The sequence below is a fragment of the Thunnus thynnus genome, chromosome 22, assembly GCF_963924715.1.
Source record: "Thunnus thynnus chromosome 22, fThuThy2.1, whole genome shotgun sequence".
Classification (NCBI taxonomy): domain Eukaryota; kingdom Metazoa; phylum Chordata; class Actinopteri; order Scombriformes; family Scombridae; genus Thunnus; species Thunnus thynnus.
In genome coordinates, this window is record NC_089538.1 from 18,778,307 (window position 1) to 18,797,199 (window position 18,893).

General features: G+C 37.9%; 2 protein-coding genes and 1 long non-coding RNA gene across 3 annotated transcripts; 1 reads left to right on the plus strand and 2 right to left on the minus strand.

Annotated features, from left to right (window-relative positions):
- The first annotated feature begins 2,469 nt into the window (after positions 1-2,469).
- On the plus strand, positions 2,470-10,769 carry LOC137174817 (E3 ubiquitin-protein ligase TRIM39-like). The gene is made up of 8 exons (XM_067580299.1): positions 2,470-2,757; positions 4,661-5,251; positions 6,159-6,254; positions 6,952-7,185; positions 7,510-7,657; positions 7,858-7,884; positions 9,213-9,388; positions 9,623-10,769. The coding sequence occupies exons 2-8, from the start codon at positions 4,664-4,666 to the stop codon at positions 9,992-9,994; spliced, it is 1,641 nt and encodes a 546-aa protein (XP_067436400.1). The 5' UTR covers positions 2,470-2,757; positions 4,661-4,663; the 3' UTR covers positions 9,995-10,769.
- Positions 10,770-12,156: 1,387 nt separating this feature from the next.
- Positions 12,157-13,625, minus strand: LOC137174821 (uncharacterized). Its single transcript, XR_010925475.1, has 3 exons — positions 13,480-13,625; positions 12,578-12,723; positions 12,157-12,439 (listed from the first exon to the last, which is right to left on the minus strand). It is a non-coding gene; the product is annotated as an uncharacterized lncRNA (long non-coding RNA).
- A 3,465-nt stretch (positions 13,626-17,090) lies between these two features.
- LOC137174731 (complement C1q-like protein 4) lies at positions 17,091-18,893 on the minus strand. Its single transcript, XM_067580191.1, has 3 exons — positions 18,761-18,893; positions 18,487-18,615; positions 17,091-17,536 (listed from the first exon to the last, which is right to left on the minus strand). Exons 1-3 carry the CDS (start codon positions 18,843-18,845, stop codon positions 17,259-17,261), a joined length of 492 nt encoding a protein of 163 aa, XP_067436292.1. The 5' UTR covers positions 18,846-18,893; the 3' UTR covers positions 17,091-17,258.

Sequence of the window (18,893 nt, forward strand, 5' to 3'; positions counted from 1 at the left end):
TCGGCATGACAGCTGTCAGTTGAGTTGAAGACTGGTCAGTGCCTCTGCATGTCCAGTGATCGAAATGTGTCTGATATGGATTTTTAAAGCACCTCATAGTTGAAAACTAAATTAACAATAAAAATACTCCAACCGGAGTAGGTTAATAATAATTTAGAGTTATTTATAAAGGAGAGGAAGTTCTCATTTGAGGGTGATTGACATTTTTAAATCACTCAGAACTGTTAAAATGTTGTCAGATGGTGGAAAGCAGTAGAAGAAGTGAAGATAACTGTGACACTGATACAACAAAACTGCAGCGTCAGGTTACGTCAGTCATGGATGGTTTTAGAAAATGTTTGATGTGGTCTTGCGCTGTGTGCACACATGCAAAGCAAATGCAAAAAGTATGCTAACATGAGAGTCGTTCCGTGTTCAGATGAGTGAACGTATCTTTAAAATAAAATCTAGACAGATTGTTTTCCCCCACAGGAGTAGGTAGTAGTTTGATCTTTCTGTCTCTTGTGTGTGGTGTCACCATCAGGACTTCTGTGACTTCTCGACACATTCTCCTGTTTTGATTTTACATGTTGTCTTTTCAGTTATTTAATGGCTAATTCAACATCTGGATGAAATACAACAGTTAAAAATTTGACATTTTTTAGGGTTGGGGTTTGTTTCACATTTTATTAAATCAGAATCTAGTATTGAATCTTCTTATAAAATCAATTTATGTTCAGCTTTCCATGCAAATCATCAGTTGCAAGCTGCAGAAACACTGCAGTTTTGAGTGGCAGCCTTATTAATGTTCACATCATGTAAATGAGCAGAAGATGAAGTGTGGATTAAATATGTATCTGACACACTTGCATTACTTTCTCTTTCAAACAAAAAGTCTCTGTTCTTGGTCAGCATCACTTAAAAAGACAAGCATGCCATCTGTATAAGTGTGTGAATATTTGCTAAGAAAAAACAAGAGCAATCAGAGGTATTTGAAGAGATTTGATTGCCTCAAAGCTTTTCACATCCGTTTTTATCAACCTGGAAACAGATCCATATCAGACCCCAACTGTAACTAACCCTTAACACTAACCCTAACACTGACACATGATGTTGATCAACCGGCGTTAACCCTGTAAAAACATAAAATAAATGAATAAAGAAAAATTTCTGGACACAACCTTCCACACCTACCACATCATCACTGCTGCAGAGGCCAATAAGATGAAGAAAGTTAAAAACCTAATGTATTACACCTAGTAGGTCTTGATTGACAACTCTTATTTGATTTTATCTATCAACACAATGAAAACAAGGAGAACTTTTATATGAAGGTTCCAGCTTGCACCTACATTACCACAACACAACTTACTGGTTCTGTACTCCAGGATTATGTTGTTTTATGTTGAAATGTGTAAACCTGAATGTTCTTTTTGACCACACCAGCACATCAAATGGAAATGTTTCAAGAGATCAATCTAGAAATACATATGGTAAATGTCCTGTAAAGAGGTATTTGATAATGTAGCTAATGTGGCAGTAATGCTAATGACACGCTATTTGTAGTTAAACCTGCCGTGTGGAACTTTGAAATATAAATGAACGTCCGTTACATTCAAGCCCTTGCCAAATGAGTTCACACAATCCTGATTAAACCTATCACCATCAGATAAATCTCTCTGTATTTCACAGTATACTGGAGTTTTTAATCTGGTGTTGGGGTTTGACATTCCAGCGCTTCCACTGGTCGAGCCAGCTAACTTCCGGTTAGCTCTCTGCTAATTTGAAGGGGGATAAAATCATTTAATCACGCGGTAGACTTCCCAAATGTTATTGAACCGAATGGATCAAATTCTGAAAGTGAAACGACTCATTCCGTGGGGGAACGGCAAACCCTATGATGTAAGCACAAGTCAACAGTGTTTTTTTGTAATTACTCTCACTGCCAGAAGGGGAAGACAAAAGTCCTGCACTCCAGCTTTAAATATGTATTTTCATCAGCTGCTGAAGTCCTTTATTGCAGAACCTGTTTGCCCTTTATGAGCCTATAAAAGGTTCACACACCTGTCACCTGATCTCTAATCTGTAAATGAGCCAATAATTTAGGTCAGCTGATCTGGTCACAGACATTATCTAACAGGGTAACAATCACTCCTGCCTTATTAAAAAGATTATACTACATTCTTAGGGATAATTATAGTCAAATGTATGTTTCTTCATAGTGAGAAGTAAGAAATTAAGCATTTAACATGTTATAATGCTCTTCTATGAAGCAAAATGTTTCAGCATGATCATGATGCAATGTGGACCTGCAACATTCCTCTGGTCAGGTCAACAGTAATGTATCTCAGGTGTGTCACAAGTGGAAAATGTTAACCATTGGACTCACACACCACACCCGGGAGGCAAACACACTCCTTCCCCGTGTGAGAGCTGCTATTATGTATCCCTGTGATCACATATGCACACACACACACATGCATACAAAGGTTGAGCCACGACACGGGAGCGTAATACAACTGGATACTAACAGTAGGGTTGTGCAGTAAAAGCTGCTATTTTAAGATCAGGGAGTTAGAGTTAAGCAGACAGGAGGACCAACGCTGGGCTCAGGAGAGGGAGGGCTGGGCTGATGAATAACTGTGTTGACGTTACATTTTCCTGTTGCACAGATAACACCCTGTAACATATTCATACTCATTCATACAGCAGGGGAGTCACCTGCTCTGCCGTCACTAAGGACAGAAGTGTGACCAGCTTCAACTAAGAGACGTAGCTGTAAGTTTGAGCAATATGCAATATGACAATATGGAATGAGAGAGTGAAAGACTAAAATTTAATTGACATAAATTGTTTGAAAGGTGGAACAATGCTTTTATAGGAAGTTGTCAGTGCAGTTATATAGGTTAGCAGTGTAGATGACCTGCTGTATACAGAAGGAGAGTTTCAAGATATTTTAAAGTATCCTGTCTTTTGTTGTTGCTCAACATTCACTGTTTGAATGTTTTATGGCTGCTGTTATGTCAAAATCACCTTTATTTCTGTGCCAATGTCCTTCACAACTTGACTTGTTGGCAGTTAAATGAATATGATTGTTAAAAATCATATGTCCTGGTTGTTTCGGGACTGAATGAGAGGATGTGTTGCAGTAATAGAGAAAGTATACAAGTGTCTTCCTACAGTCAGAGAGGATTCGAGGAATCAGCCTCAAGCTTTCCTCTGTTCGCTTGCCAAAATACCAAGAGATGGTTTGGCACATAACCCCCCGTAAAACCACCAACTGTGTTTTTACGCTGCAAATCAAACAAACAATATACAACATGTTACTGGGCTTTACAGGTGCAAGTAGAAAGATTTATTTATTTATTGGCTACTGTACAGAGATAAAGAAAGTACATTTCATAATTGTTAAACCCTGAGTCAACACCTGTTGAATTACCCTGGCAGTGAATCACTACAACTTCCATAGTCACTATTTTGTAGGTGAGCTTAGCGTCTGTCCAGTTCAGGAACTGGTTGCACGTCAATAAATTAAATTGGGTTGCACCACACAAACTAGTTTTTACATAGTTGTTACTAAATATTTACAACAAGTAACTGCTGGCTGTTTTATAGCGAACTGACAAAACTAACGTTAGCTTGCTAATATACCCGTTTAACTTGAAGAGAAAATGAGGTAATGAACTATGGTCGACATCTGACACTCAAAATACTGTTAAATAATAATTCTGGGGAGATTTTTAATTATATTTCCCAAAAATAACACAGTACACATTACAAAGCAAATAACAGGACCAAATGACTAGTGTTAAATAGCATTTCTCAGGTTAGCATAATCTCCCACTCATGCTAAACTGCATGAATGCTATTAACTTTGAAACACATTTCTACATGTATGCACATATAAATAAAACAAAGTAATACCTACATTAACAAATGACTGGAAGTTTAATGTATAGCTAGGCCACCTTAAATTGTTATCTTTGACAGTTATATTACAGTCTGTGATGCTACAATGACTTTCCATTTACACAGCTGATTGCTATCGAATGGTACTGATATTTTCCAGGAAACTGATTTACACCTTACTTAAATCTTTACTAGCAAAGACATTTCTTAAGATTTATTGATTCAATACAGTTAAATAACTTGTTAGATCAACTACCCAGTAATTTCTAAGAACTTAGGGAGAACTTAGTATATTAAATTTACAAATAGCTGGTGTTTCTTTTTGTTGCAAGCAATGATAACAATATTCATTGGTAGTTCATTGGTTCATTGGTTCATTGGCAGTGTGGTGTTGGTGTGCTGGTGTAATTAGGTGGATATTTTCTGTGTGAAGCATGGGTGTGTCCGGTGTGTGTATTTAACTGAGAAAACAATGACTAATACATCAAGCACACCAAGCAGTGCAGGGTGTATGAGTCCTGAATTTCAAGACATGCATGGGCCTACATATTTACACAATTACAGCATCTTCTACCTATTTTACGTGTCTTTTACCTATTATCACTGGTAAATATCAGTTACATTTTTAGACATTGTTTCTCAGTACTCTTTCTGCCTTTGAATGCACTTTTGTGTTTGTTTTGCAGATATAAATCTTTAAACTTCCTCTATTAAAGATCTTCCTCATCGACCAACTTCCTTTTTCTCTTTTTTATTTCCTATTGCCGTGCAGATAATGGCTTCCTCAGGTAACGTTATAGCAGAAAAACATTTGCAGTGCTCCATCTGTCAGCAACTGTTCACCGATCCAGTCACCATTCCCTGCGGACACAACTTCTGCCAGGCCTGCATTCAGAGTGTGTGGGACAGCAGTGAGGTCTGCAAATGCCCCACCTGTGGCAAATCATTCACACCCCGGCCTGAAATAAGCATCAACACGGCCTTCAAAGAGCTGGCAGACATGTTCAGAAAGATGGCAGTCAGCCAGCCGGCTTCACCGCCGTCCACGGCCAAACAGGGTGAGGTGGTGTGTGATGTGTGTGCTGCCACATCTCTGCAGGTGAAGGCACTGAAGTCCTGCCTGGTGTGTCTGACCTCTTACTGTGAAACCCACCTTGAGCCTCACCAGAGAGTCGTCACCTTGAAGCTGCACAAGCTGATAGATCCGGTGACGGACTTGCAGGACAGGATGTGTAAGAAACACGAGAGGCTGCTGGAGATGTTCTGCAGGGACGAGCAGAAGTGTGTTTGCCAGTTCTGCACTGAGACCGAGCACAAAGATCACCAGACTGTTACAATAGAGGACGAGAGTGAGCAGAGGAAGGTACACATAGTATAACTCCGCATTGCCTAATAATCTGTGCTGGTATTTTTTTTATTATCATGTGGATTGACACATTAAAAGCTCTCCTGCCTGTCTGGAGGGACAGTTACACCTAAAAAAAAAACACGCTCAGGGCAAAAGATAAGAAATGGTCCAACATACTCCAGCAGTTGGGAATAAAAATGGTGAAATCTGTTCTCAATTGCATTTTTGTCAGGGAGGAAAAGCCTCTGGAGTACCTGTGAAGAAAATAATCTCAACTCAGGTCTACTTAATAACTTTCTCTGGGCTTTCAACCACATCTTGTTGACTCAAGTGGCCTTTAGTATAGGATGGCCTTCTTGATCTGTTCGCTGATGAAGACTGTGAAATGAGGTTAAAAGCTCAGACAAAGCTATTAAGTGGACTTTGGATCATTTTATAACATGTTCTACTTCCAAAGTCAAGAATGAACTTTCTTTGTACCATCACAGGACAATAAAACTTTACAAACACTATGACATTTAGGCATCTGACAAATATAAACTATTCTTTTATACGGGTATCTCTGGTGCTCATTATATTTACAGCAGTTTATGAATGTTTCTTTAAAGATCCAGCGCTGTGTGAGAGCAAGGGCAAACACATTACATTAAATCATATCTAGCATCTGTTTCTCTCTGTATAAGTTATTTTTTAGACATATATCTTTAAATGGAATAATTAATTCACAAAAACACAGTTTAACAATGAAGTCCAACAACAAACTGTTTTTATGTAAATGTAGTCAGTCAGGAACTTCCATGATACTGATGCAGGACGATATATGATATGAAATTGAATGCTAATGCAAGATCTTTTTCCTCTCTCTGGTATTGTTGGTGACAAGCTTTCAGTGTGGAGGCTGATTTCTCTTCTGCCTGTTTAGGTCCAAATGAAGAAGACTGAGGCGGATTTTCAGCAGATGATTGAGGAGCGACTGAACAAAGTGGAGGAAATCAAAAACTGTGTAAAGCTCAGCACGGTGAGCCCCGATAGAAACATTAATCGCTGTCACGAAGCATTTGGATTATTTGTCATTTGTCTTGTTTGGATTCGGCTGCTGACTCAGAGTTATTATCGAGCATTTTATTCCTGTTGCGTTACTTATCTTTTATTCAAGTCACAGTGAGATGTTTGTCTCAAAACTGCTTCTCAAAGTAAAAACCATCAAGATGAAAAGATTGAACAGATGACTCAGTTTACAGCCTTGAGACGAGGCTCCAAATCGATCCGCTGTGAATGTTTTTGAGCACTTGACAAGACTGCAAGGATTTTGAGTCTTTCATTTGCCCAAATGTAAAGATGCAACATCAGGGCAAAATAGTTTGATGACAGAATCTGTTGTGGTTATTTAAAACTTAAATGCAACAAGTAACATCCGATATTTTTTGTGTCACTCACTGAGAATCAAAGAGAAAGCATTTTTTTAGATTTTTCAGTGATATTTAATAATCACACAGGTTAAAATGAAGACTTTCCTGTAGTGACTGTTAAAAGTAATTCCGGGAAATGTAGGAAATTGATAGGTTAAAGGAACTTTACATGCCAAAAAGTAAATTACACACAATCACAATGCAATGAACATCACAAATGACATCATCTAACTGTTTGAGAGTGGAAAATATTTATAAATAGAAGTGTCTTCTTCATATTTTACGTTTATTTTTATCCTCAACCAGAGGAGTGCAGAGAAGGAGATGAAGGAGAGCGACTGTCTCTTTTGGTCTCTAATTCGCTTGGCCGAGGAGAGACGGGCCGAAGTCAACACCGAGATCGAGGAGAAGCAGAAAGCAGCAGAGAGGAGGGCGGAGGAGCTCATCAACGAGCTGCAGCAGGAAATCGCTGAGCTCCAGAGGAGAAACACTGAGCTGGAGGAGCTGGGGAACACAGAGGACCACCTGCACCTCTTACAGGTTAGAATCAACCTTAAACAGCTGTTTTAAATTATGGGGGCAAATCCAGTTATAGTGTCACTTGCAGTCAACACTTTTTCAGCATGATACACACTGGATATTTTCATTTTTTCTGTTTAAGATAATGAATTTTGGCAGAAAATACAACCTTATTGACTTTTTAGCTGAGCATTACTGACATTATTCAGCAAGAACTGTCATAGAATTGAATTTATCTTCTGTTTATATGCTCACATGCATGGTACATCTCTTCCTAAATCAATGCACGGCACAAATTCATACAGTAATATTCAAATTTCATTCAGTGTTTTTTCTTTGTGACAGAGGTTTCCCGCTCTTACGTCACCTCCGCCCACCAGAGAGTGGATGGAGATTGGCGTCCACCCCAAACTCTGCGTTGGGACGGTGAGGAAAGCGCTGTCCAAATTGGACGATACCCTGAAGAGTGAGCTGGATGGCCTGAAGAAAGAAGGTAAAGTATATTGTAGGCTATCTCTGCGGATAGAGCAATGACATGCACCTGTGCAAATGGATCTTTGAATAAAAAACAGAATATTAGAGGAAGTGACAATGACATTTTTATACCGTATTGACAAGTGTTTTCTAAAGTTTTATTTCAAGTGTCTCATTGAAACTGGCAAAACTAATAGACCATATTTATCTTCCTGACAGAGATGAAGAGGGTGCAGAAATATGCAGGTATGTTTGATTATTGAATGATTAAAGCTGAAAGTAGAATTTGAAAATTTCTGACTCCAGTGTTAGATACAAGGGCTGAAATTAACATACAAACTGTACTAATGTTCACCACAAGGGTCTTATTTTTCTATAAAAGTAATGGCATGAGAGTAATTTGAAACATCCTATATATATCCATATAAAATATATGCTTTAAATTTAATTTTGCTCACTCATTTAGTCTCTCAGCTACTTCTTCATTTATTCATTCATTAACTTTGTTCATTACCTTTCAATTATAAACTGACTAATAGGCAAGAACGTGTATAATCACTCAATAAAGGTTGTCAACATGTGTATCTGCCTTTTATCCTTTATAGTGGTAGTATAACAGTGGTACTATAGTGGTACATATTCCAAGTCTCTTTTTTCCAAAACTAACAAAGGTTGACAAGAAGTGTATCTTTGAGTAATATGGAATTACAGATGGTAAGTGTCTGAAAGTATATTTGCAATATAAATAATTTCCAGTGATGCATGCATTGATGCATTTTGTGATTTTGAGTTATTTTTATACTGTTATAATGTCAAATGTTTATATTCAACATGGTCAAAGTTCCAAAACTTGAGGTGAATGTATATAAAAATGCTGCCAGATAGTCAAAAGCGACCTCTGTTTCCTTCATGATGTCAGATTGTTCACACAGACCCACAAACAGCTGTACCTTGTTCTGTAGCTTTTGCTACTGAGGTTGCTGATAAGGTTGTTCAAGTTGTCCACTCACCTATTTCGGCTTGAACATGAATGGATGTATTTGAGACATTGACATTTTGAGTAAAGAACAAGAAAGGCAGCTTCCGGGAACTAACCAATCAGAACAGAGTGGGCTCATCTGGAGGGGGGCCTTAAAGAGACAGGAGCTAAAACGGCCTGTTTCAGACAGATGCTGGACTGAAGGACGGCATAAAAGGCCAGTATAAGATAAATAAGGGGTTTTTAAATCTGTAAATCATGCAAAAGATATTTCAGTCCAGCCACAGAATATAAATATAGACCTGGAAATGCGCATGATACATCCCCTTTATAAAAATATAGTGAAATAATGCATAGTGGGAGTCAAGCCAACAGGGAAGTAGCCAGCCACCATTAGACAAATCTCATGAATCAGTTCTAGTCTATCTATGACTAGAAATCTGTATTGTTGCCATACTAGCTGATCAATCCACATTAAAGTGAGGTTTGGGATAGGTTTCCATACTGGTGGAGTGCCAGCCAACAAGTGGCAGTAATGATGGTATTTGTAGTTAAACTAGTATTAATGGACCTTCTGCCCATGTTGTCTTCCCAGTTGACGTGGTGTTAGACCCGGACACCGCCCATCCAAACATCATCCTGTCAGCTGATGGGAAGCAGGCGGGCCGTGGTGAGCTGCTGCACATAGTGCCTGACAACCCTCAACGCTTCGACCCAGTCATCTGTGTTGTGAGCAAGAAAGGCTTCTTGTCCGGGAGGTTCTACTTCCAGGTCGGTGGCTTTTTAGAATAAAGTTCTTTTGTGGATTGTTTTTATCTAAAAGCAGAGAAAAGGATGATGCTACTCCTAATTTCTGTTGATAAATGCATCACACAGTTGTTCTCTCATCAGTTTTTAACATAAACCCACAGGTGGAAACACCTAATTTCAAACAAATTAATAATTTTTTCTCCTAACATCTTTATCACCAAAAAACCCAATATCTTCTCTTGCGTTGTTAATCAGGTTGCAGTGGGGACAAAGACCTTTTGGGACCTGGGTGTGGTCAAAGAGTCTGTCAACAGGAAGGGGATGATCACCTCCAAGCCGGAGAACGGCTATTGGACGGTGCGGCTGAGGAGCGGAGATGAGTACCGCGCTCTGGATTCACCTTCAGTCCCTCTGTCTCTCAAGGAGAAGCCGCAGACTGTCGGAGTATTTACTGATTACGAGGAGGGGACGGTCTCGTTCTTTAACGTGGACTCCAAGTCTCACATCTACACCTTCAGTGGGTGTTCGTTTTCTGAGCGGATTTACCCTTTCTTCAGCCCAGGTGTTTATGACGAAGGGAAGAATACAGCGCCATTGGTCATCACAGCTGTCAATCAGAAGACATAGGCTTGTGGATAAACCCTTGACTGTGATTTAAAGCTCAAGGGGAGACGTTTCTTACAGAACTGATTCAGTATTTAATAGTAAAATCTTTGTTTTTTTGGCATCTTGACATTTTTCCTTGGTGATGAATAAAGTCATTTGGGTGGCATTAAGTTCCCTACAAAACATATTTACTAATAGTAGATGTTTATGAATGTTTTAGGAGACTGGATTGATCAGATGGACAGATATCTCAAAACCTTGGCAAATGAAACCAAAGATATCTATGAAACTAAGGGTACGTGAAAAAATGTGTTTGTTTTTGGCTTCAGTGGCCCAAATCTCACTTTTAGGGTCGACATGTACAAAAAATGCCAAATGCCAAACTTAATCATCATACCTGACATGTTTTTGTAATTTAATGGGACCATGCAAGCTTTGGATAGTATTTTACAGCATGTTGGCAATTCAGATTTTTAACTGAATTTAGACATCACATGGACATATGGAGGGGGGGGGGGGCTTTAACCTAAATAATCAATAAATCATTAGATTAAAAATAAATAGCATGAGGATAATGCCTTGGCTAACATCAATCAATGTTTCTGCAGTGATCTGATTTTGAAATAAACATGCATTCATTTTTTTTTAACTCCAGAAACCTGTCCTGTTTTGTAATATCTTTGCATCAGTCCCATCAGACCTTCCATGTTTCCATGTGCTTTGCAGTCCAAACCATGCAAGGGTGACATAGAAGGAAACATCCAGTGACAAACTTTAATAAACACTTTAAACTCTATTGCCAAGTGCCCTCATACAAGAATGCTTCTGTGATTCTGAGCTCTGATCTCTGTCCTGCTGCGTCAGACATCAACTCTTCTTCAAAGGCTGCACACCATCAAAGCTTTTAAAGTCAGTGTTTGTGCAGCTCATGTTTACTTAAAGGATAGAGTCACAATTTTTCAAGTCTGTCTTAACAACAGTCAGGTGCCCATTTTCAACACAGGAAGAGGTTTTCCTTGCTGTAATCATTCCTCCTCTTCATACTGGCTATTAATAGATCCCCTCTAAAGGATCTTTCAATGTGAGTGATGGGGGACAAAATCCACACAGTCGTTTTATGTAAAAAATGCATTTAAAAGTTGATCTGAAGCTTTTATGAGGCTTCAGCAGTCTGACTTAATCATATCAAGTGGATATCTGACACATTTACAGTCTTTTTAGCATCACATTCCCTCTTTGTGTTTCCTTGTTGAGCTGCAGTGGAAGTATAGTAACAAAAAGAGGGACTTTGGCACTAAAAAGACTGTAATATTGAAAGATATCTACTTGATTTGACTAAATTGGACAGCTAAAGCTTCATATTTGCTTCAGATAAACCTTTAAACATTTTTGCACAGAAGAAGGCTGTTTTCAGAGAGACAAAGTGCAGGCTGCCTGTTTTGAATACACAGTAGCTCATAGGGTATGCTGCTTTAAAAGGAAGAATAAAGAAACAGGAGAGGACTACACCAGGAGGTCATCACATTAGAGGTTGTCTTGCTTGTGAGCATTTTTTCTATATTTGGCAGACCCTTGAGTGTCAGTGTTTAAGGTGAAGTTTTTGTAAAAATCAAAAAAGGAGGAAAACCAGTTTGCTTTAATCTTCAAAAAAGACTGCAGAGTTAAATTTTATCCATTCAGAACCATTATCAAACTTAGAGGATTTGAGAATGTGTATATATTGCATTGATATCTTATTGTAAAAGCTTTGATACTGATTTTGATACTGAAATTATTACTTGGTGTCAATAAGCTGACATATATTATGCATTCCTAAATGATATCATAGTCTAAGTCAAAGTTTGAAATGCTCTTTTAACCCTCCTGTTATGTTCATTTGTCAGGAACAGCGATGGTGTTCCCGGGTCAATTTGACCCAGTGCATGTTTAATTATCCAAAAGATGTCCAAAACCAGAAAAACAAGCAGTGTGAATATTTAATTACTAACTCCATTACTAACTATTCTATCAATATTTGGTGCAATGGTGTTCCTTACTTCTAACAGGTAATGGTTCAATTCACTCGTTTTTCATTAAAAAAAATGCATGTTCAAACTTTTTTTTAAATGTTTCACCACTTTATTGCTTTTGAAAGACCAACAAATGAAACACAATAGTTTTACATAACATTGAAACATAACATTTAAATTTTGTTTTACATACATGCACTGTTTGTAAACCAGAAATGAACAAAATCGCAATACAACAATACAACAAACAAGCAATCGCAATATGAACATGTGTGTGTGTCTGTTTGTCCAGGTGTGTGTGTGTGTACATCTACACAGCACACGAGTGAAATGTCACCACACTGTGCTTTGTGCAAATGAATTTTGCACATTTCACACAGGTCATGCTTGTCTTGACATCGTCAGATGGCCTGCAGACCTGGCACCTCTTCCTCTTTCTTTTCCCCTCAGCAGCAACCTAGAAACAAGAGGACCATGATTACTTTTCTATGGTGTCTTTTTGCTGATCCCAAGACACGCACAACACACTCTCATATACTTGTACACACACATGAACACGCACCACACACCACACACCACACACACACTTACTTACCTCACGCACTGGTGTAGTACTTGGTGGAGTCCTCTCCTGGATGTCCCTCACTGTGGCTGCAGCGGCTGGGGTCCTGGGGACTGGGACTGGACTGGACCAGGGACTGTCATCCTTTAACTTCTGCTGCTCATTTTGTAAAGCTTTGTCTGACAGAGTGTAATGTTGGTAGGACTCCCATGCAGAGAATCTTTTATATGTTTTGCCCCTCCCCTGTTGAGTGTCCGCTGAATGTGGGTGGAGTTTTCCCACGAGAACATAAATGGTTCTCGTCAAATATCATAACACCTGCACCTGTGTGTGTGTGTGCGCGTGTGCTCTGTGTGTGCGCTCTGTGTGTGCACTGAGTGTGTGTGTGTGCTCTGTGTGTGTGAGTGATTGGGATGAAATATGTCTCACAGTTGCAAAGAAAAAAATAGTCTGACATTTCTGACACCCTTTTACCTCCAGTTTGACTGCTGAGTCAAATTGACCTGAACAGTATCTATGTGATATAAACATGCAGGGGGTGGTTGCAAACATGTGAGATGAACCATTTTCATATTATATGTTGATTACACTTATTAAGGCAAGCAGAAGAAGTTTCATACTGAAAAAATACTTTTAACTATTTTTCCTAGATCTTCAAACTTTAAAATGGGTCAATTTGACCCGGAACATAACAGGAGGGTTAACTAATTTAATATTTCTGCAATATATGAGAATTATAAATACACAAAGCCATAGATCAGGGCTGCATGATAGGCCAATCACAAGACATGTCAGAAATAATGAACTCTGAGGAGTCCTAATATACAAAAATTATAGATGAATGGTGAAGTCCATTATTTTTTATATTTTACAATTGCGATATTCTCTATAAATTAAACTCCAGGCCTGTATTTGTTGTCTACATAGTTTTGCACCTGTCACAATCTGCTCTTCAGTCCTGTCTGTCTCTGGCTCCTGCTCACTTCTCCCAGGCCATGTACTTTCCTCCAACTCCCCAGACCTGCCATCCTCAAGTTGTCCACCAGATGTCATCAGATTTTCCCATCTTTCCCCATCTACAGACCTGTTCCCACTTCTCACCAGTCCTCCACTTACCAGGCCTACTCCTCCCACTCCTCACCTGCAAGTCATTCCCTCATCAGACACTCACTACTTGTACCAGTATATTGTTCTCTGCCAGAATGTTAAATTGCCATGTGCTTCATGTCCTACTTTCTAGCCTCTGTTCATCTGTTGTACCTGAGACCTGTTACCTGCCTGTTTGGGACCTCTCCTGTTTATTGGATTACTGGATTCTTGCCTGCTCCCTGTTGAATTTGTTTGCCTATTTGGACTGCCTTCTTCTGGTTTTATTAGGAAGAACTACCAAAACATTAAAATTGTACCTCATGTTAATTGTACAAATAGGAAAAGTGAAGACACTGATAATTTTGCACATGAAGCTTTATGGACAATCCTTGGTACATCTCCCATATCAGACACCTTCATCAGCATAACCTTGCATCACATACAAGCACACATTTTATCCAGTTTGCTGCAGCTGTTCACCACGCAGCAACTACCACAGCATGAGGCTGGAGTCAATGTGGAAGTAACTTAAAGTGATATGCCACTGACAGCTGCTAGATGCTAGCTCCAACTGACTCCCATTCAAAAAGCATCACCTTCTCTCTAGAACGATGGTCTCAACTCATGTGAGCCTTCTAATAAGTATGCTGGTGGTCATTATGGAATTATAGCTCTGTTAATAAATCTAAGAAATAAGTTTAATGTTACTTGATTATGAAACCTGCCCTGTTAGAAAAATTTAGCTAAAGTAGCTAATGTTAGCTCAAGAGTGCACCAGTCGGTGTTCTCAGTAAGCTAACGTTAGCTTTGGTTTGAGGTAGTGGGGCATGTTTCCAGAGTGTGAAAGGCAACACGCCGCACTCCTTATTGGGAAGGTCCTGACTCCAAACGCAAGAGATGGCAATGTAATATAATGCTAGAATTGTTAACAACATAAGTTATGTCCAGTTGCTTATGCTAATTTATATTAGGTGGTAGTAGTAGTTAAAAATATCCACTTTGGGATTAAAACTGATTATTCTGTATTCATGACACCGTTTATAGGTATATATTATTTCTGTATGTTCCTGGTTTGCTGTTAGTAGATGCACTAAGTAATGCACATGAAAAATCACATATAATCACTGTATTTCCTCTAAAAGAATGAAAATTATAATGGATGTATGGTAATGTCTATTTGCTGTGATTAAATAATAATAATGTTCGTATACAATGTCTGATGTCCAGACAGGTTTTAGTTGTTCCAGTAGTGAGAAAAATTGCAATCAAATTTAAAACTTAGCATCTACTTTGCATCAAGATCAACGACAGGATAATTTCCATGTGATTTGCATGCTGCGGGACAGGTGTTTTTTTCTAAATCACCCATGATGACAGTGTCAGGGTGGGTGAGTGGAGCAGGTGGACCCAAATGCAGAGACGGTAGGCAGGGAAAATCTGATGCAGATATATTTAATGAAAATGCAAAAAGTCACAGGAACAAACCAGAACGCAGGAGACACAGGAACACTGACAAGGAACATCGAACAAAAGCAGGACAGAAGCAGACAACTCGACAAAGACTGACCTGAAAACTGGACTATAAATACACAGGGAGTGATTGCAAATGAAACACAGGTGAGGGAAACGAGACACAGGTGAGACACATGAAATAATCAAACACAGGAAGTAAAGTGACCAGACACAAGCAGAAAATATTTCAAAATAAAACAAGAACTAAAGTAAACAAACAGGTAACACAAAACACACAGGAGGAACACACAAGGGAACAGAGAAAAACAAAACCAGGAAACAAACGCAACACAAATGAAAGAGTCCCTCAAAAAGTCCAACTAAAAACAGAAAAAGTCTGAGGGCATCAGAAGGATAACAAAAACCAAAGAAGTCAAAGGAACAAAAACACAAAGATTCCAAAAAAACAGAAAAAGTCCCGGTATGACGTGACAGAGAGTGGAAAAAATTCAAAGTTAAAATCAAATATTCCTTTTTGGAAGCTTCAAGTTACAACATCTGATATGGTGATTGGAACTGACCAGCAAATGTAATAGTGTATTTACATTGTTTTAAGTGTGAGTGGATGACATACTGCACCTGCACACTAATTTGTATTATAGAAATTAAAGCATTCATTAAAAATTTTTTATTATACCGACAGATAACAAATAGTGCCAACTTTTAAGTCCCTTTTTAAAAGACATGTTCTCAAAGACACTCCTTAATGTTTTGGTGTTCTGTTAATTATATGTCCTTGTATTGTTGTATATGTCATACATTCACATCTGTCAATCTCTCAAGGGAAATTTCCATTAGTTTTATTTTCATACACAATTGCATGTTTTCGTGTGTTGTATAAAACAAGTAAGGACATATTTCATATGATTAGGAAATTGACTCGCAACATTTTAATTCAGATTGAAATATCTCATTAACTATTTGATGGACTGCCATGAAACACTGAGACATTCATAGCGTCCAGATAATGATAAAGAATGAATGACTGTGGTGATCCCCTGACTTTTCCCTTATAGTCCAACATTTCTGTATTCCACCTTTAGGTTCACATAAGAATATGGATGTTTCTTGTTTACCGGTTGAACTCTAATACAGAGGAAAAGAAGATTTTTGTAGAGAGACAAATCATTGAAACCACAACACTCTCTGCCTTTAAACTTGTGCTTTAATGACCTACAAGAGTTTTCTGAACTACATCAGCTCTAACATGAAGGAAAAATAATGAAGAAAACCACAGCTGGATACAAAATATTATGAATATTATCATAAATGATAATTAACATTATTGTTATTCATAATATTCACTTTCCTAAAATATATCATTACATAGCTCATTTACTAAACTAATCACTAAAACTAACAGGTAAAGCAGCAGAATAATTGTTGAAATTACATGCACATTTTTGGGTATTCACATCATTTTGGAAACCAATCACAGTACAGGACAACCCTTGAAATGATCTCTGAAAATGAAAATGTTAAATTGTCTCTCAATTAAATAATAGTAAAGGAACAAATGGAGCATTTATGCTTTGGGATCTTTTTTTCAGAATCTCAATGGAGATAAAAGATGTAAAAACAGATATAAAGCCTTCCTGTCAGTATGTTGATCTGAGACGTGTGGATGAGTGTACAAACCATAAAATAAAATATGAGATTATACTGACAAATGTTCAGTAACAGGAAACTGACAGTGATACCAGACAACAAGTTAGATTTATATATGATTGAACAATGCCATAGGTGCAATATATATGGATTATGTTGTGGTTCCATTTTAGCTGTTGAAATTAAGAAGAAAGTAACTACTGTTATTGTTTGGATGAAAACTCATGGAGTTACCAAAATGGCTTGATCTTCTGTGAATCATTAGATTTTTATATTTTTCGTCACTTTTTATGACATGAAGTTGAAAATGAAACAGTCAAGACTCATTGGACTAATGTTTCAATGATTTATTTTGGTTGAATATAGTAACATCTATCTGTTTAATCGAAATTTGAGTTTTATTGGTAGCACAGTAGATGCTTCATTGATCTCATGTTTTTGGATGTACAGTATATTCAGGCAGGAATAAACTGAAACACAAAAACCATTCTGGGGTCATTGATTCTCACATGTGACGGACCAGAAAGCCACTGAAGTTGGTTTGGCTTGATCCCCAAACATGAGTATTTGCACCCAGGCGCACAAAAATCTGATCACCTTCCTTCAACTGCAGGAATGCTACATTTCCTCCATTATCAGCTGAGTCATGGCTTGATTTGTGATCAGTTGTCATGACAATGGTCTCGCAGTTCTTCATCAGGAACAGCTTTGATGGATGTTGTCCTCCAGCATGATAGAAGAAGGTAAAATAATAAAGACCTGCAACAGGTGCACTGAAGATACCTGCAGAAACAAAATGGGATTTTTCAAATATTAAAAGTTTTTGAAAAGCTCTGAAAGACCTAGGGTTAAAAAAAACTGAATCAGAAATGAAATTAGCACCAAAATGCATACAAATCTTACCAGGTGTATAGAAGCACCATTTTTTATTTTTATTCTTCATTATTTTCAAGTAATATATTATTTATATTTTTATTGTAACATAGTAAATTATTATCGCAATTGATTGTACCCATCACCTGTTTTTTTGAGTTTAAATAACTTCAAATAAGATAAAATGACAATACCTGCAACCTTTAATATACTGATAATATGTTGGGTTTTCAAAGCTTTGTTTATCTTTAGGAAGATCTTGTTGCAATATCATTTGCAGAAAGTTCTGATCATGTCTCTCTTTAAAGCTGCATTAATTACTTTGTTTGGCATCTGGGGGGCAGAAGAAATCTACAACAAGCTGAAAAACAAAAGCCTCCGATGTGAAGTGGTTATAGCCAAGAAGTGCCTATTACACATCCAGCATACATGGAGCAGTATTAACATGTATTTTGGGTCGGGTTTCTGGCTATCTGATGAGTGAAAGTCCAATATTAACTCTCTTTTTTAGCTCTATAACTTTCTAGGTGCTCTTTGTTTACCAGCTAGCCAGTAGCCACTACCCTTTTTCTCTGCAGTTTAATGCAGATGTAAGCAGTGATAAGACTAACAATAAATCTCTGTTACTATGACTGACGGCTTTCACCTTACATGAAGTTAAAATATTCATTGTTGATGTAAAAAATATTAATTACTCATGTTTTTTGTTTCAGAATATAGTTGAGTTTTATTAGTCTAGAATTGCACTGGTTATTAGTAAATCCAAAGCTTCAGAAACTGTGACAAGCCATGAAACAAACCAAATCAAACCAAACAATCAAAAAGGGGATTATGATTGGGTCAGTATATAATGATCTTACCTGTGCAGCTATTGTAGGCATCACCAATGTTTGTAATCACCTTGTTGTAAACCAGAGTTGTGTCTGTGCTGAAGGGTCCATGGGCCCCACTGTATTCTGCCACAGCTGTGAATGCCACCATGGTTCTCTCTATATAAAACAAAACATTCTCATTATCCTATTTTGTAAATGTATTTCTTTTCTATATCTTGTCTTGTGTATTTTATCAAAATACAAACATTGCTTAAAGAGAAAATTCCTCATTAAAATCTTTAATGAGAAAGATTCTTTCTACCTTTTCTCTTCAGTTCCTCAATCTGGATTTGGCTGGCCTTCAGCTGGGCTTCCATGGCTTCAAGGTATTCTTTGAAGGCATCCATCTCTGCTGGTTGATCACTTGTGTTGGAATAGCAGGCGGACTAATTTTC